Source organism: Aplysia californica, unplaced genomic scaffold (genome assembly GCF_000002075.1).
Source record: "Aplysia californica isolate F4 #8 unplaced genomic scaffold, AplCal3.0 scaffold00764, whole genome shotgun sequence".
NCBI classification, from domain to species: domain Eukaryota; kingdom Metazoa; phylum Mollusca; class Gastropoda; order Aplysiida; family Aplysiidae; genus Aplysia; species Aplysia californica.
The window spans coordinates 307,914-331,642 of NW_004798034.1; the positions used below are offsets into that span (position 1 = coordinate 307,914).

The 23,729-nt window shown below is 39.9% G+C and overlaps 1 protein-coding gene and 1 long non-coding RNA gene across 2 annotated transcripts in view; both read right to left on the minus strand.

Moving 5' to 3' along the window:
* Positions 1-3,050: 3,050 nt before the first annotated feature.
* LOC118478635 lies at positions 3,051-4,860 on the minus strand. Its single transcript, XR_004859191.1, has 2 exons — positions 4,732-4,860; positions 3,051-4,674 (listed from the first exon to the last, which is right to left on the minus strand). It is a non-coding gene; the product is annotated as an uncharacterized LOC118478635 (long non-coding RNA).
* Positions 4,861-6,995: 2,135 nt separating this feature from the next.
* The window catches only part of LOC101862902 (broad substrate specificity ATP-binding cassette transporter ABCG2), a 49,400-nt gene continuing 32,666 nt past the window's right edge, over positions 6,996-23,729 (minus strand). Inside the window, exons 5-18 of the mRNA XM_005109313.3 lie at positions 23,349-23,501; positions 21,263-21,420; positions 19,532-19,683; positions 18,060-18,191; positions 16,736-16,768; positions 15,671-15,719; positions 14,371-14,470; positions 13,353-13,418; positions 12,931-13,016; positions 12,418-12,507; positions 10,903-11,027; positions 10,019-10,173; positions 8,381-8,470; positions 6,996-7,088 (exon numbers count right to left, since the gene is read on the minus strand). Of these exons, the coding sequence (XP_005109370.3) occupies positions 7,029-7,088; positions 8,381-8,470; positions 10,019-10,173; positions 10,903-11,027; positions 12,418-12,507; positions 12,931-13,016; positions 13,353-13,418; positions 14,371-14,470; positions 15,671-15,719; positions 16,736-16,768; positions 18,060-18,191; positions 19,532-19,683; positions 21,263-21,420; positions 23,349-23,501 (1,449 nt within the window). The 3' untranslated portion in view covers positions 6,996-7,028. The remainder of the gene's footprint in view (positions 7,089-8,380; positions 8,471-10,018; positions 10,174-10,902; positions 11,028-12,417; positions 12,508-12,930; positions 13,017-13,352; positions 13,419-14,370; positions 14,471-15,670; positions 15,720-16,735; positions 16,769-18,059; positions 18,192-19,531; positions 19,684-21,262; positions 21,421-23,348; positions 23,502-23,729) is intronic.

Genomic DNA, 23,729 nt, shown 5'->3' on the forward strand with positions numbered 1-23,729 from the left:
AACAACAAAACCTTCAGCTACAAAAATAAAACAAAAAAACCCCCAAAACTGAAAGAAGTAAAGAGTGGAAAAAATATGATTTAAAACATGTGGAAAACATTGACAAAAAACTGTTTATTAATTCTTTTTAAAAGATAAAGATGCTTGAGGAAAATGGACGGGTGTAAACCATCAGTACAGAGAAATTTAAAAAAAATTGAGAAGGCGTTCAAGGGAGAGAACAATTAGGAAAAAAAGAAGCAATTTCTATCATTTTAAATTATTCTCTTCAAAATGTAATGTCCTAGAAGATGTAAAAAGAAAACTAATTCCTTTCCAACAGGACACCCGGCTAAAGCAAGGCTATCTAGGAGCGAAAAGAAATTTCTGACATGAGAAGGTAAAAATTCAGAACACAGTGTGTATATAAATATATATAAATACATATATAATGTACATACACACATACGTATAAATATATAGGATAGATGTGGAAGGGTAAAGGTAAAAGTAGCGAGCTCTGAGCCATACAATCGAGTCCCTAGGGATAAGTACTACCATTACTTTTTTAAAAGTTTCAATTACTGTAATTTTCGGCACACATTGTTCTCTTTTAATTATTTCCCCTGAATTGGACTAGACTGTCACTATGAGTTATTTCCCCTGAATCACGACTTTACTGCGCTGAGTACTGGCCTAAAACTATATCTTTTTAGGTCAGTGATGGTGACCCATAGGCCTACAATTAATACGCCAACGCCAACATCAATTCAGGAAAGTGTGATCGGAAAGGCAGCCAGCCCTTCTAAGATTCCCAAAATCCAAGCCTTAGACCTAGCTGAACAAGCTGCTGCCCCAGAATTACGATAAAAGTTCTTTCTGCTCTGTTCCTAGTTTGGAGAAATTTGACGTTAAATTTTGGAGTTTCGTGTGAACCATGATCAAGATTTTTCGAAAGCCTTTCTTTGAATATCTTGTTACCGATTCTGAATAATCTCATGATTTCGATAAAGCAGATAGAACATTTGGTTTCTGAACTCTAAAGTCTTGGTAACTGGAAAACGCCAAAATTGTTGTCAGACAGAATTTTAAGTTAAGTCTCTTATTTGAGAGCTTGGTTATTTTCACCCATTTCCCCTAATTTTTGTTCTGCTTTGACCCACAAGATATTTCAAATCACTTAATCTGCCCCACAACTTGGACAGCTTGCCCATGCCCCCAGTAAAGGAACCAACATCACTGACAAGAAAACCTTTTTAAAAACACCCCGACATTAACATTTGATTCTGAAATTTTGAAAACACAAAAGCAAAAACAGGCCAGCACCACCGGATCAACGAAATGAACACACCGAAAGTATAACAGCAACTTGAGGAACATGAAAGACTTCATCTTAAGAGTCAATATAATCCGATCCAAACTTGAATATGTTAGGTAGGCAATCAAAGCAGATAGCATGCCTTCTAAAAGGCTTCTGAAAAACTGCTCATATGGGAATCTCTTCCCACAAAAAAACCCAACAAAAAACGAAAAAACATACTTAACATATTGCACTGTTTTACAGATTTTACTCGAACGATAGGAAAAGCAATTAGCATACACAGAGCACTTTTCCATGACGGAGATCATAATGAAGTGTCTATAGGAAGTTCAGAGAGTCAAAATACATTGAGTCAAATCTGCTCCAACAGCCACCTGACAATCACCAGTAAAGATATCCACTTTCCATTCCCCCCCTTGTGTTTTTTTTACATTACATTGATACTGTCTACGACATCTACCTGTCAAAGACAACCTCTTTTCACCTCGATAGTGGGAGGCCGTATTGGACAATTTCGACTGTAATTCGCTGAGCAAAAAGTGATATGAGAGGCATCGGGGTGAAATCAGGCGCTTCTCAAAATGATGAAATCCAAGAAACAGGCATTTTTCTGCCAGTTTGGCAATTTTTATCAAATTTTTGTATTTTGACTCAACACCTTGTATATCCATTTCAAATCATGTTCCCATGTGAGTTTTACTGAAAAATGTTGATTAAAGCCACAAAATAAGTCATTTTTCAGTTTTCAAGGACTCTGAAGCTATCGAAGTTACCAAACTTTGGCAGCCATTTTCTCACAAATTTTACCACTGAAACCAGGCGACCCCACCTCCTTCAATCGTAAGCACCATGACTTCTATTCAAGATAGATGGGCATTTTTTTCATCAGTAGCAAGTAACTGAACAAGCTGTAAGATTATACCAATAACTCCACATGCCCAAAAATTGATGAGCGCTTGATTCCACCACTTCGTTTCACATGTTAATACTAAGACGTCCACTTGTCAAAGACAACCACTTTTCACCTCGATAGTGAGTGGCCGTCTTGGACAATTTAGACAGTAAATCACAGAGAGAAAAGTGATATGACAGTAGAATCTTCCCTCTATCACAGTGGCTTCTCACGATGAAGACTAAACATTAACTCAATGAAGACACGCACGCTGGTCATTCGACAATGAAGACAAGCTGTTCTGGGGCACTTCTAAAAATGAAGAATGCTTTTCGTCATTTATACAGATATTTCAATTGTATTTTCATCATTTGAAACTTATATAATTCTTTTAACCTCATCAAATGCTGGGAGTGTCTGGCGGTAATAACCCTGTTCCCTTGTGACACCAGTTGCGTTTTATTTAGTGCTCATTTTTGCTAATTTTGTAGGAAATATTCCCGAACCAAGTTTTTCGGTGGTAAAGACTAAACTTTGGTTTCCACCATTTAGAAGTTGGAGGCAAGCTTTTGGGGTTATAATGAGACATAGTGCCGGTGAACTAGGCTTAGGTGACTAGTAAAATCTCCGGGAAACTGTTGAAAAAATTCAGGGTTTAAAGAGTTAAAAAAGCAAGCAACAACATCCATTCAATGAAATATGCCAATTGACATTCCGATTTGTGTATAATGGTCCGAGATGTGCTGCACTATTTCTTTTGCTCTGCTGCCGATTGGTCGTACAGTATAACACGAATAGATCGAACACGGGAAACTCGAAACCCTGTATCCGTCAAACTGTGCCTGGGGTTCCATTTGATTTTTTCTTCTTCTTTATCTTTGTAAGATATCCCTCGAACTACAAATCTCTCCGACTACTCCCAGGGCCGGTCCCGGCGAATTCGAGTTATCCGTGTTATACTATATGTGCCTGATACGTTCTCAAAGAGGGAATAGAAACAACACATACATATGTTGTCTAAACACTTTGCCACCTCATCTCGTGATTTTTACATCCCAGTTTCTTTGGATTTTCCGCAAAATATGATGGTAAAGTGTTAAAGCACTCCCTTGTGTGTGTGTTTTTTTTTTCCCATTATAATAGCACTGTGTAAGACCACCAGCTGCCTAGGACAACCACTTTACTCCTCCACAATGGGTGGCCGTCTTGAACAATATCGACTGCATGCTTAACACTTTGCGGTCACTTGGCGAAATAATGCGACTGTGAAAATTATCCATTCCGGTCACCTAGCACAGTTCTGCACCAGGCCAGGACCGAGAAGTCCATTGCAGTCACTCTGCTGGCTGTGTGACCAGATGGGGGTATTTTGTACTACTGGCTGTGTGACTGCAAAGTGTTAAAGTGACCCAAAATTGACAATGACACTTCATGAGCTTGGTGACCAAGTTCCATAAGCTCCTGCTCCACCATCCAAGCACATAATTAAACAATGAAACAAGTAAAAAATACATCATGCATTAGCAACTTCTTTTCTCATGCAAAAAATAAATACTGACGTCTTTAAAAATAGCTGAAAATATCCAGCCGAGCACAAAGAGATATCAATCAGTATGCCATTACCTGATTGAGTGTGGCAAGTGAATTCTTGGACAATACTTGCTATAATTATCAAGGAATGAAGGCTATGGCACAGGACAGACACACTGGTCCACAAAACTGAACCTTTCAAAAGTGAATTTGTCGAGCAAATTGTCCCTATACTCAGCACCCATTGTTTATTTGATACCTTTGATACAATTGGAGGCCACAAGATTTTTTCCTTTATAAAGAAACAAAAGCTGCCAATATGACACAATTTGATCCAATCCTCCAAAATTGTTGTCCATAAGTGCGTGCTCTCTTTACGACCAGAGATGAGAACATTTTCTGTGGAGAAAATCTGTAAACAAACTTATCCAAATTGCAGTATCTAATCCACATTCTCAAAAAAAAATTTTTTTAATTGCACTTTTCTTAATTAAGCGCGTTACACACCAGCCCTTTAGAACTAATGCTGCTCCTATCTTATTAAAGGCTACTGGGTTTTTTTCTTCCAAAGCATTGAAGATACATCCACTGTTATGAATGACCCGACAAACACAGGACAGTACATTACTTGTGTCTTAATGCTTTCTTTCCCCCCCGCCATTATCTCTCTTCCTTCACCACACTTCTTCATAATACTTAGGCACCGTCTGTATTCTGTCAGAAAATTTCACTTCATATCCAACGGATCAATGTTACATATAACATAAACAGCTTCCATCTTTCTTTCTGAAGTTTTTCTAGAGTTGCTCTTATTTTCTCTACTTGAATTCCTTGAGCCTTCTGTACTGTGTCAGAAAATTCCTCAGCTAATCCAAGTCACACACATTATAGATCTCAATAATAATTTCACAAACGGCTTCTCATTTTTCTTTTTCGCTAAGTTTTTCTTGAGCTGCTCTCGTTTTCTCTACTTGCTCTCGTTTTCTCTACTTGCTCTCGTTTTCTCTACTTGCTCTCGTTTTCTCTACTTGCTCTCGTTTTCTCTACTTGAGTTTCTTGAGCCTTCGCAGCTGGACGTAGCCGAGAATCATGAAGACGACGGTGATGAGTCCCAGGGCCATTACGTTACTCCAGAGGTGCTGAGAATTTTTAAAGGTACACAAGTATTTTAAAATAATAGCAAAAATAGTAATAATTGTGATAATTGCAGTAATCATCAAAATAATAGCAAAAATAGTAATAATTGTGATAATTGCAGTAATCATCATCATCATCATAAGAAGGAGAAGGAGAAGGAGAAGGAGAAGGAGAAGGAGAAGGAGAAGGAGAAGGAGAAGGAGAAGGAGAAGAAGAAGAAGAAGAAGAAGAAGAAGAAGAAGAAGAAGAAGAAGATTATTATTTTATATTTAATTTAGGTAAAATACATTTCCACTTAGAAAGTGCTCAAAGCTTTTTACAATAATACAAAGAGCATAGTTCAAATACTCTCTCTCTCTCTCTCTCTCTCTCTCTCTCTCTCTCTCTCTCTCTCTCTCTCTCTCTCTCTCTCTCTCTCTCTCTCTCTCACTCCCTCCCTCCAACCACATGCTCCAAACCCAATTTAAAAAAGAAAGTTTTCACTTGCTATACTGAAACATCTTGACAACATAAATCCTCACTGTTACGTTAAATTGAGAGGTAGTTTAGACCACAGTGCCCTTCATAATTCAATACGAAGCAATCAAGGATGAGAAAAACTGACAAAAAAAAGAAATAAAACGAGAAGACTTTATCAGAACGTCCCTTGACTAAATGAAAAGAAACTGTAATTTTCAATGTTTCATTCCTTAACCCTATCCGTACGTCATGTTTTACTATCATATCAATACGACGTGGGACTCCAACACTTCCGAAGAGGAAATTTACTCGTTAATCCGATCCATACGCTTTGCACAGCAGTCCAGTCTGTCAAAATGATTTTTTGAGAAATACTGAAGAGATCTTCATACTAGAAGTATTCTTATATGTGAAGAATACAACCCCAGGGGTACAAAATGACCCCAGGCAGGGCGTACGGATAGGGTTGATTGACCAGGACTTGGAGGGAGGAACACAAAGTCCTAGCAGATAGATGGAGATACTTGACATAAAAACTTTCCAAACAAGAATCGAACCCAGGTCTTCTGTATGCAACAATGAACACCCTCACTGTTAGACCGCAGGCACCGGCTTTCACTAACCACTCACTGATTCTTATATATTTGAAGCTGGTGTTTTTAGGCTAGCTTCCCACCCTCCTGCTCTGCCTGTTAGGGCCAGCCCATGCTGAGAGGGATACAACATCATCCCAGCAGAAAGACAAGAGATACTTCAAAAAAATTTCTCCTCACTTTACCCTTCCAGACCAATGCACATATATACGTATATTTTCAGCAGCGCTTGTACCTCCCACCGTCCCAAAAGTATTTATTCTCAGTTTTGGGGGGGGGGGGGATGGGGGAGGGAAAGTGTACCGAATTTGCGCATTTTTCTAAATTAGTGAACCTAATGAAACTTTAATTCTCAGAATAATTTTTCAATTAGCAATAAACTATGTTACTAATTATTATCTAAACATCATTACAAAGATACTACATCAATGTTTACAATTCAAGCCTCTTGTTCTGAAATACTGCTGTATTGGCTGGGACTGGGGTTAGGGAGTGCACAAAAATGGCCGGGCTGGAAATACCCGAAAGTTTTTACCTGCTATACTGAAACACCTTGACAACATCATAAATCCTCACTGTTATGTTTAGTTAAGGGGTAGCTTGCAGCATGCAACCACAGTGCCCGGAAATACCGGGTCACAAGAGTGTGACAAACATACAAGAGAAGTACAGGAAAAATGACGATAAAAGCAGCAGTTCCCTGTTGTAGTGCAGTTCAGGCACAGTTATGAACATGACATTGATGAAACACTTCAGTCAGTAGCACCGCCCTGGGGGTGGGGGGTGGGTGGGGGGGGTAAAGACAGTTTTAATCAAACCCGAGTCTTCTGCATGCGACAGAGAAGTGCCTAACCGCTACACCACAGATGCTGGTTCACTGATTCTGTGAGAAACACTTTTACCCATGACAGAACAAGCTGGAAGTTTACCGTGGGTGGCTGGCGGGTGCTCTAGTGTGGTTTGCTTCTTCTTTCCTATCAAACACCTATCGTTCTTATCTCCCCTCCTTCTTTTTTATGTTTGTTACTCTCTTGTAACACCTCTAATCTTCGGGTGCTCATATGACCCTATGCAGTTGCGAGCGCCGTAAAACGTCTACTAAAACTAAACTGGAAGCTTACCATGACGTGGAATTATCGCAGAACCTCTGACCTTTCAGCTCATTCACATTTAGAGCCTGGGGAGGATAAAGAAACTTTTTCACACGGAGAATGGAATTGGAGTCTGAGAGAAGAATTTTAGGATTTATAAGAGTTTTACAGCACTTGCGACACACTTAGGTTATATAAGTGCCGAAGATTAGAAGTGTTACAAGAGAGTAACAAACAAAAATAAGTAGAGTCAAGGACGAAAGATGTGTGAGAGAAAAGAAGGAGAAAGCCACATCAGAACACCCGCCAACCGACCAAATACACATATTCAAAGACGTGAAAATGAAGGGATGCCACTGAGATTTTCAGAAAATACCTGAAAATTTAGAAGGTTGCATTTGAAAAAAAATGGACATGTTTTAATAGACACTATTCATATGGGTTTAAACAGAAAACCATAACACAGAAAATTTACCATTCTTCTATTTGCAATTTACAGCTATAATTATTATATTGCAGAGTTTACAGCTCTTGTGGATAAATGCCCCCTCGCATATCTTTCTCAATAATCTTTTTAAAGATTCTGGAACACTTGAACAGACATAAAGACTTTGAAAATCTATCTCTCACTGGCAAAGCTGAAGGCAAACAAAGCAGGGGCAGACCCAAAGCAACCTACTTTGAGAGCCACAACAGATCGCGACCTCAGTGATTTCTTCTTGTACTTCCAGTTTTTTTAAACAGTGAAAACATTAAGAAGAAGTCACATTTTTAATGTAAAAAAAAATGGAGATACGACAAGAAAGCACTGAGGTCGTGAGATGGGTGATGGGGACAAATCATAAAGATAATGTAGGTATTTTGAGAGCATTCGAGCAAAGGAATGAATGGAGAACAATGATCGCCATTGTCTGTTGCAAATCTGGCACTTGATGGTGATGATGATGAATAATAATATGATGATGATGACGACGATGATGGCGACAACGATGACGACGATGATGATGGTGATGATGATGCTGACAATCATGATGACAATGACAACAAAGACGATGATAATAATAGTAACTAAAACTAAATGCCTGAGGAACAACAAATACCTGTAGACCAAACAACAAATACCTGTAGACCAAACAACTGACCAAACAACTGACCAAACAACTGACCAAACAACTGACCAAACAACTGACCAAACAACTAACCAAACAACTGACCAAACAACTACCCAAACAACTAACCAAACAACTACCCAAACAACTAACCAAACAACTAACCAAACAACTACCCAAACAACTAACCAAACAACTAACCAAACAACTACCCAGACAACTAACCAAACAACTAACCAAACAACTAACCAAACAACTAACCAACTTACGTTAAGACCAAACCGGAATATACTGAAGTATTTGATCCAGCTGATCCAGTCTCCCAGGTCACTGACGTTGATGAGCAGGCCGCTGAACAGCTGTGGTGGGGGACACACAGACAGACAGAAACATGATGAGTATGAGCTAACTGACGGTCCACGTTAAAGAGACGTTATATAACTTATTATAACATAAGTCATTTCTTAAGCAAGAGAAACATTATAACATAAGTCATTTCTTAAGCAGAAAAAACATGATAACATAAGTCATTTCTTAAGCAGAAAAAAACATGATAACATAAGTCATTTCTTAAGCAGGAAAAAACATGATAACATAAGTCATTTCTTAAGCAGAAAAAAACATGATAACATAAGTCATTTCTTAAGCAGAAAAAAACATGATAACATAAGTCATTTCTTAAGCAGAAGAAACATGATAAGAATCACACGAGAGAATGTCACTACAACAGAGTAAAGAACTACAAGGAAGGAAATACGACGTGGTCGTTTGTACAGGTGATTGTTAGAGCAAGTTTGACTGTAACAGATCATATGACTCTGCCCCCCTCCCCCACCCCGTTGTGTTCATTTACTTTAAATTAACTCTTTATCTCCATCAAGCCATTTCCAGCGGCTCGCAGTCAGAACCACTGTGCCAGTGAGCCGCTGACAGCAGCCCGGGCACATTCCTTTATGACAACTTCAACATTAAATTATTTTTCTGCAGTTGCCGAAAACAGGTCTCTTTTATCGGGATTTCATTTATTAGATTCAGAAGTATCCAAATAGGTTCACATGTTTTGATTTAATGACCAATTTAGTGACGATTTTGCCAGAGATAAAGAGTTAATGAGTTAACGAGTCAGAGCTCAATCACTGACATCTGTGGTGTAGTGGCTGGGCACTTCGATATCGCATGCATGAGACTCGAGTTCTATTCCCGAATAAAGAGAAACTTTAATCCAGTTTCTCAGACTCTCCGATGAGATGTTGTATCCCTCTCAGCTCGAGTTAGCCCTGACAGCTGGAAGCCCGCAAACTCAGTGATCTAAATTGTGTGGATGGGGGTGTAAAAACACCTCCATTACTGAAAAATATAGTCCAATCCCCACCTCACTTACTTTCTAAAAAAACTCAATCCCCACCTCACTTACTTTCTTAAAAAACTCAATCCCCACCTCACTTACTTTCTTAAAAAACTCAATCCCCGCCTCACTTACTTTCTTAAAAAACTCAATCCCCGCCTCACTTACTTTCTTAAAAAACTCAATCACCGCCTCACTTACTTTCTTAAAAAACTCAATCCCCGCCTCACTTACTTTCTTAAAAAACTCAATCCCCGCCTCACTTACTTTCTAAAAAAACTCAATCCCCGCCTCACTTACTTTCTTAAAAAACTCAATCCCCGCCTCACTTACTTTCTTAAAAAACTCAATCCTCGCCTCACTTACTTTCTTAAAAAACTCAATCCTCGCCTCACCAGGTAAAACAAAAAAAAGCCGGATCCCCACCACACTTACTTTTGTAAAAATCCAAATTCCCAGCACACTTTTTTTTTAAAAAGAGCTCAATCCCCACTTTACCTCATCCCCACCTCACCCTCCACTCCATCTTCTTCTTCTCCACACCCTGTAAGGATCAACTCACCATCATGAAGACATAGCAGAGAGCCAGGAAGAGGTTGGCCATTGCCATGATGCGCACGGAGGAGCTGATGAAGAACGACATGGCGGACGCTGACAGGGCCGTCAGGAACAGGGTCAGAGCGAAGAAAAAGAAATAGTCCGCACCGTCTCGTAGACCTGGGGAACAGAACAGAACAAACAAAAAAAGATTGCTACATAATGATCTTAGTTTCAGTTTTTTAGTTTTAGTAGAGGTTTTACGGCTCTCGCAACTGTATAAGGTCATATGAGCGCCAGGAGATTAGAGGCATTACAAGAGAGTAACAAACATCAAAAAGAAGAAGGGGAGATAAGGATGATAAATGTTTGATAGGAAAACAGAAGCAAACCACACCAGAGCACCCGCCAATCACCCACTTAGTTTCATTTTTTTTTTAAAGGAGTTTTATGGCCCTTCCAACAAACACACACACACACAAAAAGATTATTATACGCTGACTTCGGTCAGTTACAGATTTAGAAAGTTCTGGGGTACTTGCAACCCAAGTATGTCATACAAGGGATGAAGATTAGAGGTATACCTGCTATAGAAAAACATACAACAACAAAAACGAAGGAGAGTTGACGATGATAGTCGTTTGATAGGAAAGAAGCCACAAACCACATCAGAGTACCCACCAACCACCCATCTTTAGTAATGATTTGTTTCACACTTTCATACATAATACAATAAATAGTACATGACAATACAAGAAGACATATAAGGACAATAGATGTTTGATAGAAAAGAAGGAGCAAATCACACTAGAGCACCCACCCACCAACCTCCCACATGTGTTCACCTGGCTAAGAATAGGTCAGAGTTAATTTACTCAAAGGAAAGAAAGTGACAGATGATACACTTACCAATCATCCAGTATGCGATGCAGGAAAAGATGAAGGAAGGAATGAACCTCATAGGGACGACGTCACAGAACACTTTGGCCAAGAAGAACGCAGACACACGGTAGAAACCACTCACGTTCTCATGCCTGAAGTAAAAAAGAATTGTTTACTGTAAATAAACAGGTGTATCAGCCAGGAAATAGGGTAATGATAATATGCCTTCCTAAAATTCATCAAATATCTATTGAACCTGCACATTCCAACTAGCACATTAAGGTCATCAGTAGACAAAAAGAAACTTCTTTTACATACAAAGAAAGCGTAAAACACTGTGTGAAAGGGCATTAAATGTTTATACGAACGTCCCCAAAAACAAGAATGTTTTGCCCAGTAGTCGAAAAGAGCAAGTTAAAATCATTCAGTCTGCAACATATGATCTTAAAAACTTTTTAAAAAATTATTGGGTATCATTTATCGAAGTGGCTAGCCGTACTTAGATCTCTAGGTTTGACCCTATCGACTCAAGCCTGTTAAGTACACAGGTCTCATTAGATCTAGATCTAGTAATTATTCAGGTTCAAATACATGCAAGTCAGTAAGGCACCTTTTGGTTTTGTCCAAAATACTAATACTTTTGGCATTGCAAACTAAAAATTTCATTTACAATTCAGCCATCAATATTAAGTACAGTTAGCCTGACAGTCTAGCCGTCCTTAAGTACGGACAGTCTAGCCGTACTTATCTTAGGCCCTATTAACATTAGAAAACAGGAGGTATAAAATACATGCACTGTCATTAAGGCACCTGGTTTCGTCTCAAATACAAATACTTTAGGTACTGCACACTAAAAATGTATATTTACAATTCAGTAGGCCTATTTTTTGTAAATGGTCAGTCTAGCCATCATATTAAGAATAAGTACGGTACGGCTAGCCTCTTCCATCATTTATTTAGGTCATAAGCTTTTCATTTTTACCACACATGATGTAACTGGATACATGAAAAAGAACTTGAGGGATGATCAATTGTTCCTGATCACAATAATAAATAATAATTAATAATAATTGCATTTATATAGCGCATATCCATGCTCAAGAGCATGCTCCATGCGCTTTACAACTATTATTACCCCAGCAGACCCTCTGAGAACACTCAGAAACATTCTCAGCTTCCGCGGAAGCATACAGTGCAAGTTGCGGATTTCACGCGCTCAAACACTATCAAACTGACAAGATCGTTCACTGTCTATAGCCAGGTACCCATTTCCACCTGGGTGAAGTGAGGAAAATTTGTGCAAAGTGCCTTTCCCAAGGACACAACGTCGGGTCCCTGACGGGATTCAACCCACGACCTTACGGTTGCGAGTCCGAGAGCCTAACCACTAGGCCACCGACGCCACAAATAAGAGGTGTCCAAAACATTACAGTCTGGCAAGTGTTAAATTGTTAAGTTGTTAAATCAAACAAAGACCAGAAACAGACCTCTTTTCTGATTACTGTGTTGGCTGCTTCTGAATATCACTATCTCATTACTCACATGAAGATTGCTCTTTCTTTGATGAAGAGTTCTACAGCAGACATGTTGCCAAATACTTGATTCATGATGATGAAGAAAAAGGCACCGACTCTGGAACAGACAAGAATATAATGGATTAAATTACAAGGTAGACAATTAGAGTCATATTAAGGCTGAAGATTGTAAGTGTTACAAGAGAGTAACAAACACAAGGAAAAAGGTGAGATCAGGAAGATAGATGTTTGACAAGAAAGAAAAAAACACCCCAGAACATCTGCCATCTGCCTCCATTACACATTATGACACAGGTCAGAAATAATTAATTTATAAGAACACTCATAACTTTTTTGGGGGACATGTTTTATGGCACTTGCAACTCAATTAGGTCAATTAAGTGTCAAAGATTCAAAGACTAGAAACGTTACAAAAGAGTAAAATACAAAGATAAGAAGGCTAGATAATGATGATAGGTGTATGTTTGATAGGACGGGAAGAAGAAAACCACAGCAGATCACCCGCCAACCACCCACTCACCGGTTCTGTATGCCAGACTTGAGGGAGTGGTCAATCTGGAAGTACACGCCCCCCACGATGGCAGCAAACAGAGCAACGATGACAAACTGGAACAAAAACAGACGACATCAGATCAGCTTCGGAAAATTATTTTGGAGCATTTGCATAAGTTTAATATCTTAGACAAGAGATAGAAATACAATCAAACCTGTCCAAGACTGCAACCCACTGTTGAGGAGAAAGGTGTTTTGTCTCCCATTTCATTTTCATTTGGAAGAGGCTTGCCAAAGACAGGGAGTTAATGTAAATTTGTATCCTGAATGATTTGTAGGAATTGTTTAAAAAGCAAGGATCATCTCATGCATCTTCAGAGTTAGATACAACAATAAAATACCGCCCCCCCCCCCCCCCAAAAAAAACCCCCACCAAAAACACATACATACCTGCATAATAGATGCCTGAGGGTTCCTGATCAGATTCTTTAGAGCTCTCCCAGACACTGTTACAAGCTGAAACAAATGAATAAATACAAAATAAATCAGGGAAATGTTTGCATGCATTATGTACTACAAAGAAAAAGTAAAAGAATCTCAGCCAGTTTCATTTTTTTATGATCTACAGACTGTCTAACACTTTGTCCCAGTCTCATCATCACCGTGGAGTGCCAGATCAGAAACTGGCATCGGTGATAAACCAACAAGCAGGTCTTTTAGTTTTAGTAAGTGTTTTACGGCGCTTGCAACACAATGAGGTCATATAAGTGCTGAAGATTAGAGGTGTTACAAGAGAGTAACAAACAAACAAAAAGAAGGAGGGGAGATAAAGACGATAGACGTTTGATAGGAAAGAAGAAGCAAACCACACCAGAGCACCCGCCAACCACCCACAAGCAGGTCTTAGGATGAGGACTTGAATATTTTTGTGAAATGTACAGGCCCTTCACCTCACATGTAAAAGATGTTGGTTCGATTCCTATCTGAGGTATATACTTTACTCACCTCTTCCAGTGTTGTGCCAGACTGAATAATCACACTGAGCCCATACTTACCAAGACAGAAAGGGTTGAAATCAGAAGTGGCAACTAGCCACAAAGGAAAATACACAAGGTTAACACTTTGCAGTCACACAGCCAGCAGTACAAAATACCCCATCTGACAACCCAGCCGGGAGAGCGACTGCAACAGACCTCTCGGGCCTGGTGCAGAACTGCGCCAGGTGACCGGAATGGATCATTTTCACAGAAGCATTATTGCACCAAGTGACCACAAAGTGTTAAAGACCCATTGGAAACACATGCATGAGGGCTCACAATTTAAGGGTCATTTTATTTAATACATCTCGTGCCAAGACTTTAATAAAATAGAGTGCAACAACTTCCCAATGATTGGCCTGAAGCCGGGCAAAAATCAAACAATTTTAGGAAATCCAAAAAAGAGAGAAAAACTTGGGAGTTGTGGTTACCTGTGTGCCGAAAGAAGACTTGTAGCTGATGGCCCTGACCTGCACTGTCTGACCTTCCCGGTGGTAGGTCTCCAGGATGGGGTCAAGCTCATCCTGAACTCTGAGAAAAAAGGGAAACAGACGAGACACTTTTTAAAATTTAGTTTTAGTATGAGTTTTTAGTTTTAGTAAGAGTTTTACTGCACTTGCAACATAATTAGGTCATATAATTAATTTTAGTTTTAGTAGAGGTTTCACGGCGCTCGCAACTGCATCAGGTCATATGAGCGCCAGAAGATTAGAGGTGTTACAAGAGAGTAACAAACATAAAAAAGAAGAAGGGGATGTTTGATAGGAAAGAAGAAGCAAACCACACCAGAGCACCTGCCAACCACCCACGGTCATATACGTGCCGAAGAATAGATTACGTGTTGCAAGAGAGTAACATACACAAGAAAGAAGGAGGGGAGATAAGGACGACAGATATTTGATAGGAAAGAAGGAGCAAACCACACCAAACCACCCGTCAACCACCTACGACTATGAGTTTTACAGCACTTGCAACACAATCAGGTTATGCAAGTGCCGAAGAGATGACATGTTACAATAAGAGAGTAACAAACACAGAAAAACAGGGGAGACAAACACAACAGATGTATGGTAGGAAAGAAGAAGCAAACCACACCAGAGCACCCCCCAATCACGCATGAAATAAGGAAGGCAGATGTTTGCTAGGAAAGAAAGAACAAATCACACCAGAGCACCCCCCAATCACCCATGAAATAAGGAAGGCAGATGTTTGCTAGGAAAGAAAGAACAAATCACACCACAGCACCCCCCAATCACGCATGAAATAAGAAAGGCAGATGTTTGCTAGGAAAGAAAGAACAAATCACACCACAGCAGCCCCCAATCACGCATGAAATAAGGAAGGCAGATGTTTGATAGGAAAGAAAGAACAAATCACACCACCACAGCACCAGCCAACCTCCCACATGATCAAGTGAAGAGAAGAAGATCCATACAATTGCGGTCATTTGGCTCGAGGAATGAGTCAGACAGACAGTCCAAAACAACAGAGGCAAGGAAAAGAAGTTAGACCTACCAGTGGCATCCTCCAACCACTTAAAAGAGAGAGAGGAATTAGAGAAGATGGACGTAAGGACAGAAAACGCAAAACAATTGGGAAAAGAAAAATAAATTTGGATTTCAATGTAAGCAGTACCCAAAATATTTTTAAAAGCCTCTATAAAAATAAAATATAGCTGGAACAAAATATAAAGGAAAAAAGATACCCAATACATTGACAAAAAGAGCTTACTTTTTGCGCCAGGCCGACTGCAAGTAGTGATCCTTCAATGCTGTAGTCTCTGCGGAAAACAAGAAAACAAACAAAAAGTAGAAAATTTCATTACAATAGTGGGGGGCAGTGGTTGTGGTAGTGGGGTGGGGGCAGAGACTTTGAACCACTTTGTCGCAGCATACACAGCACCAACCAACCATCCACTGAGTCAGTTTACAATAAACACCATCGATAATAATTACATCATTATTTACCAGAAAGAGCACTAAAATTTCTTGCTACGACATTAATAGCTCACGGGCAAAAAAATCAGATTCACACCAAGATGTAAATTATGTCAGAGAAATAAGACTCTTGATAGGACTTAGACGCCAAAATATCTGTAGCTATTAACACTTTGCAGTCACACAGACAGCAGTACAAAATACCCCATGTGGTCAACCAGCCATGAGAGCGACTGCAACGGACTTCTCGGGCCTGGTGCAGAAGTGCGCCAGGGGAACGGAACAGATCATTTTCACCAGTGCATTATTGCGCCAAGCGACAGCAAAGTGTTTAAAAATAAAATGTGAGGCAGCGTGGTGGAATCAGGCTCACGTCAAAATAATTAAAGTGAATAAACTTGCATTTTTCCGCAGGTTTGTGAATTTTTATCAAATTTTTGTTTTTTGGCTCAACATTTTATTCCCATTAAAGAACTCATTTCTGTTTGGATTTTTCTGAAAAAAGTTGATTAAAGGCAAAACAAAATGTAAATTTTCAGTTACCGCGGACTCTTAAGCTAAGGAAATAACTAATCTTTGGCGGCTATTTTCTCACTAATTTTACCTCTGAAAACAGGTTACCCCCACATTCTGCATTCACAAATATCTCAACATGTATTCAAGATAAATGGATATTTTTTCCATGCAAATAAAGACAAGCGAACAAGCTTTAAGATGATACCAATAACTCTATATTCCCAAAAATTGACGAGAGCCTGATTCCACCACGCTGCCTCACAATTATCACCCGTGCATTATTGCGCCAAGTGACAGCAAAGTGTTTAGAAATAAAATTATTTCCCCCGTAATTTCTACGTACCTTCCAACTCCACATGCGTCTCTTTGGCAGTACCTGAAATAGCAAAGAAACACATCCAAGTCAGGACTTTTCATGTTGAGAACACAATAAACAAACCAGTGTCACCTCAAACAGCATTGAAAACAATAGATTTTATATACTGCCCCCCCCCCCCCCCCCCCCGCCCGCCCCCCCCATAGTGAAGTGCTGTTAATAAATAGCTCCTGGTGTCAAGGGAAATTATATGATGTCATCAAATTACGTTGAAAAATGTTTGAGAAAAGGAAACCCAGCAAATAGAGGCCACAAACCTATACATTTTCAGAAAGAATTACCCTTCTCCCTCCGAGACCTAACATTGACAACACACTCTATGGAACAATACAGCAACTGCAGCAGACCTGCACTTATCACTACATGGCATTGGACAGAAGGGCGAGAGCCCAGCTGTTGCTGGATCGATAACAACAACAACAACAGAAAGAATAGAAATAGGAAGGAGAGCTCAGATGAAGGTGGTTCAATGTCGGCAATATCTTTTAATAAAGATTCTAACAAACTAGAACGACAATTCAAATTACAGGTGATTGAATCAGCCACAGCACCATAGAATGAAACTAACGGTAGATTTAATCAACCATCAACACTTCAAGAGTTAACATAAAAGGTTTGACAATAACTCTGTCTTGAGATTTGAACCTAGTTTGCTCAAACAGTGGTTAATCATGTTGCCAGGTGGAGGACAAAAGTAAATGTGCCATCACTTACAATTTAAAGAAAGCTTCACATGAACTGATTATAAAAGCAGTTCTGTTATCAAGATGATGCCTTTTACCTCGTACATGTCAGGGAAGTGTTCTGGTCTTTCTTATCTAAGACCAAGGAACAAAAACAGCAGAACTGGATAAAACCATGGTGAGACTCCCCGAAAAAGGTAACAGGAAATTCATCACTCCTGGCTAACAAAATTGGAAATGGCACGCAAACAAACACCACCTCCATCCATCCCTTGTACCTTTAATTCACTAAAACAATGAATGTATGAGTGTGTGTGCGCGTGTGTGTGTGTGTGTGTGCGCACGCGCATATGTGCGGAGAGTGTGGGGAAGGGGTGCGTGTGTACATGTGCGTGTGCGTGTGTGCGTGTACGTGTGCGTGCGTGTGTGTGTATGCGTGTGCGTGCGTGTGTGTGTGTGCGTGCGTGTGTGTGTGTGTGTATGTGTGTGTGTGTGTGTGTGTACATGTGTGGAGGGTGTGGGGAAGGGGATGCCGCAGGGCATACATCATCTCTCCTCTACCCCCCCCCCTCCCCCCCCCCCCAATTCTGAGCTAGACTAGTCCTCACCATTACTGTCTGAGCCAGCGTTGAGCTTGGACTTCATCTCCTCCAGGTACTGGCTGGAGATGGCCGTGGAGTCACCGTTGATGATGTCCAGGAAAAAGTCGGGCGGGTTGTTGTGAGGTTCGCACTCATAGCCTGACAAAACACGGAGAGAGAGAACAGTTGGAGTGTGAGTGACAAGAAACTTTCACTTCACTTTCCTCATTGCTATACCCTGACAAAACACACAGAGAGAGAACAGTTGGAGTGAGTTTATTTTTGTTTGTTTTAGTAAGGTTTTACAGCACTCGCAACTGCATAAGGTCATATGAGCGCCAAGAGGTGGATGTCAACAGAGAAGTACAAACGGGGAATCAGGCTTACTCTGCTCACCTCTCTAGCCTCAACCGCACAAAGTCCGCTTCGACTATCAAAGCACCCCAAAAATGGCAGTTCACAAGAGAGTGACAAACATACAAAAGAAGTAGAGGAAAATGACGCTAGTAAGGATGGGGAAAGAAAAAGCAGCAGAACGGACTATGGGTGAAAAGAAACTTTCACTTCACTTTCCTCATTGTTATTCCCTGACGCAACACAGAAAGAGCAGAGATTAGGTCTGCCATACAGAAAGTCAGAACATTTTGTTTGGTTTGTTTGTTTGTTATTATTTTCTTCCACAGAATTCATCAGCCCACATATTTCCTAATCCTTGATATGCCTTTTAAATTCTCCTGTACATTCACTTGTAAGAAACTGAGAAACATAGGTGCCTATTCGACCCCCCCCCCCCCCCCCCAAACCCCAAACAGTGTTTTACATTACCTGCAAAGTTGGATATCGACAACAAATACAATGTAGTTTATAATCTCCATCAAAATATGGAAAATATTTTCACAAAATTAAAACTGTTTGCAATTCCTACAGGAAGAAAAGCTATTTCTCACTTTGTTAATTTTAACTGTTGAACTTTCTTTTTACCATTCCATAAAAATACTATGGCTGGGGTACTTGGGCTTTGAAACTTAATAATTCAATCAAAAAGCTTTTACCAAGTCAGCACATCATCACGGTGTTAGCAAAATGACATAACTCAGAGTTGTGCCAAAATGCAACTAGCTCTGGCCTATTATTTTGTTTGGCGAACTACTTCTATTCTTTGGTAAGGTCAAAATAAAAATGCAGTGGCAAGAAACATGCACGGCATATTTTACCACGATTAAACAATAAATAGTGTAGTTAACACTTTGCAGTCACACAGCCAGCAGTGCAAAATACCCCATCTGGTCACCCAGCCAGGAGAAAGATGCACACGGACTTCTCCGGCTTGACGCAGAATAGCACCAGGTGACCGGAATAGATTGTTTTCATCAGCGCATTATTGCGCCAAGAGACCTCAAAGTTAAACAGTTTTTTCCATTTTTCTCAAAAGTAGCAAAAATGAGGTGCACCATTTTGCTAGCGCAGTGACAAGTTACAAAATGTAAACCCTGACTTACCGATTGAGGAGAAATAGTCGAGAGCTTCCTGGGAGCGGCCGTGGTAGACGACATCGCCGTGAGACAGAAGCATGATGGAGTCAAACAGTCGGAAGATGGAGTAACGAGGCTGGTGGATCGAGAAGATGATGTTCCGGCCTCTCTGAGACAGTCTGGAGAAGGGAAAAGTAGACAATGAGTTATAAGAATAATAATAATAATAATAATAATATATAACATTTATATAGCGCATTTCCAAAAAAGTAGCTCAATGCGCTTTACATTGGAATACCCATTTTTCAAAAACTTTTCTTACTACTTCCTTTCTTCTCATGCAATATACATTAATGCACACACACACACATACACACACACACACACACACACACAGACTATTTTTATCCAGACATAGGAACAGAACAACTATAATGAAAGATAACGTTAAAAGCTTATGAAAGATAGGCCTGTAGGAACAGAAAATGTTTCAGATGTCTTTTGAAGCTATCATGTGTTCTTATTTGTCTTAGTTTCATGGGTAATCTGTTCCACATAAATGGACCAAGATATGACTGAAACCATTTTTCAGATCCATCTATACAAGTTACTTAGTTTAGGAGACAGCATACATCGGTCTGACTTTTCACAGTGAATGTTTTTTAATCTGTGTTTTCAGTGGTACACATTATTTTGTTAAGATTCAGATTCTAGATTTTGAAAAGAAGAAGGAAAACCACCCCCCACAAAGTGAAGGTGCCATTTGTATAAGAATGAAACAATTTCTCTCCTAAAAAAATATATTATTTTCTGGGCTTTGAACAGTTGGAGCAGCTGCCTGACGAAATTTATCTTTTTTCATGTGAAACATTGAAACCTCTCGTCAAATTATGTGGCAGTAAAAGGGTTAACATCGTTAATCATAACGTACTTCTTGAGCAGCATGACATCGGATAAAGTGGATCTTTTCCTAAAAGTGGAAAAGTGGATACCATGGTTTAACGTGTCGGTTAAAAGGGTAAATCATAACATACTTCTTCAGCAAAATCATGACATCTGATCAAGTTGGTCTTTTCTCAAGTCAAATGCGGAAACCTCAGGATATGAAGTTTTGTGGCAGCTAAAAGGGGTTAATGACAAAGTACTTCTTGAGCAGCATCATGACATCTGATGAAATTGATGTTCTCTTATGTGAAAAAGTGGAAGCTTCTTTTTTTTTTTTGTAATTGTTTTACGACGCTCACAACTGCATAAGATCATATGAGCGCTCAGGACACATTAAACATTTTCAGTAGATAGGAAAATGTTGAATTTTGCTCAGGAGGCGGCCGAAGCCTCTTATTGATTTTGGACCACCAAGGGATCTTTAACGAGCGCAACTTGTACATGGCACCTTCAGGATTTTTCGCCCCTATTCAAGAAGGCTATGTGCAGATCATTCCTACCAGAAGATCAGGGGTGTGGCTGAAAGACAGCAGTAAGGAGTAGCGGTAGAAAGACTGCAGAAAGAGTCAGGAGCCCAGAGGAGGGGGCAAAGGAGGTGAGGGGGTGGGGGCAGAAAGTGGAGATGAAAACTGACAACAGAACATTGTGTTGGAACAGGAAAGAAGGTGTAAGGAGACAAATTTCCGTTGCTATTCAGATTTGAACCCGGGACCTATTGAAAGAGAGGCAAACACCTTAACCTCTAGGCCTCGAAGAGCCCCCCCAAACCTTGTTTTAAATTATATGGCAGTAAAAGGGTAAACCATGACCTACTTCTTGAGCAGCATCATGACGGCGTTGGCCGTGCTGGCGTCCAGGCCGGTGGTGGGCTCGTCCAGGAACAGGACGGGAGGGGAGATAATCAGCTCCATGCCGATGTTACAGCGCTTTCTCTCCCCGCCGGACACGCCTCGGATAAACTCGTTGCCGACCTGCACAGAAACAGAAGAAAAAGATGGAAGAGGAGAAAGATGAATTCAAGGTTTGGTAATAATGCTGATAATAATATTAATAATATTAACATTTGGAAGACCAAAATTGAGGTACAAAGACACCTGCAAAAACAGCTTCTCTAAGCTTGGAGTAGATGTTAACATCTGAGAAGAAATAGCTGAGGACCGGAAAACATGGAGGAAAATTATAAAGGAAAGAACTCAAATGCTAGACAACAGCCTTAGAAACAACCAGGCTGAGAAGCGCCAACGACAAAAGGAAAACAGCGGAAATAGAGAGCTTCGATCTATGACACTGACATGCATGCACTGCGACAGAATCTGCGCTTCAAACATAGGAAGAATTAGCCATGGAAGAAGCTGCATGAAGACAACCTTGAGACCATCTAAGCTAAATTGACAGTCTGCATAGAGGAAAAGAGCCATACTACAACAACAAAAATTTAAAAAAATAATAATAATAATAATAATAGTGATAACAAAAATAAATAATACATGACATTTTTGTAATATAATACAAGCTACATTAGCTCTTTGAACCCCATCAGACGCCGGGAGCGTCCAGCACTAGTCACAACTGTTTCATTTTCTTTAGTGCTAGTTTTTGTTTGTTTTTCGGAACTATTCCCAAACCAAGATTTTTAGTAATGACGAAGTCTTTGTTTCTGCTATATTATATAGAAGTTGGGGGCAAGCTTTTGGGGTTATAATGAGACATAGGGCATCAGGTTTTGGTGACTGTAAAAAAAAACTCCGGGGAAACGGTGGAAAAAACTCAGGGCTTAAAAAGTTAAAAAGCTGAGACTCTTGAGTACTTCATGTAGCCACACACAAACACTGCATGCTGTTCTGACGTTCTGACTTTGAATCTAGGTAGGCCTACATTTGTTTCACTATTAGAAGTAGTTAAATATGATAACCCTCTGTCTGTTTTTGTTGTTGTTTGCTTCTTAGAGATAAGAGAAGTACAAAGACGCTGTAACAGTCACCACTTAGTGATGGGGAAAAGAAAGAAAGACAGACAGAAACAAATGAAAGAAAGAAGAGAGCAAGAATCTACCAGTACCCCCCCCCCCCCCAATAACCACAACTCTTTCTCTATTCAAAATACAGAAAAAAGCAGCTGAAGAAGAAGCCTGAGCACACCTCTTTGTTTTAGTAGAGGTTTTACGGCGCTCGCAACTGCATAAGGTCATATAAGCCCCAGAGCACACTTCACGTGAAAATGTCCTTTTTCAGGGGAGCCCACAAAATTATTTAGTAGTATTCAAGTATGCCTTGTAATTTTGTGAAAACATTTGAAAATTTACGAATTTGTATTTGCTAACAAAAAGACACTATATCGACACAACTAACATGGGGTTCAACAAAAAACAAAGGTATAAAATAAAATATGTGAGGCACTCGTCAAAATAATGAAATCGAAAAAACTCATTTTTCTGTCCGTTTGGCAATTTTTATTGAATTCTTGTTGTTTGCCTCAACACCTTAAAGATCCATTAAAAAAACACATTCAAGAGTTGATTTTACGGAAAAAAGCTGACTTACGGCACAAAACTGTCAATTTGCAGTTTCTAAGGACTCTTAAGCTTTGGAATTCACCAAACTTTGGCTGTCATTTTATCGCTAATTTTATCTCAGAAATCAGGTGACCCCCACCTCCCTCACCCTCAAATATCTCCACTTCTATTAATGATAGATGCATATTTTTTTCACTGAAAGCAAGACATATAAACAAGCTTTAAAATGATAGCAATAGCCATCCATGTGCAAAAATTGACACGCGCCCCATTCCACCGCGACGTGACATGTTTTTCTAGTGAAAATAACGAAAATATCTGGGAACAATGAAAAAAAAGGAACCACAACCCGGCTAATGAAGCAGTTTAATTTTTTCCTTGACTTACTTTGGAATCTGCCACTTCAGTGAGGCCAAGCTCATAAATGACCTGGTCCACTCGCTCCTTCCGCTCGGCGTCAGTCACTGACCGGGGCAGTCGGAGTCTGGCAGAGAACTCAAAGTTCTCTCTGATGGTCAGTGTCCCCATCACCACGTCATCCTGAGGGGGACAAAATATTTGGGGGGGGGGGGTTGTGGGGGGGGGGCGTTCGTAAGAATATTACGGCACTTGCAACACAATAAAGTCCTATGTGCCGAAGAAAAGAGTAGTTACAAGAGAGTGACATTATAATATGGTACATAAAAAAGAAGGAGGAGAGACAAGGAGGTAAATGTTTGATAGGAAAGAAGGAGGAGAGACAAGGAGGTAAATGTTTGATAGGAAAGA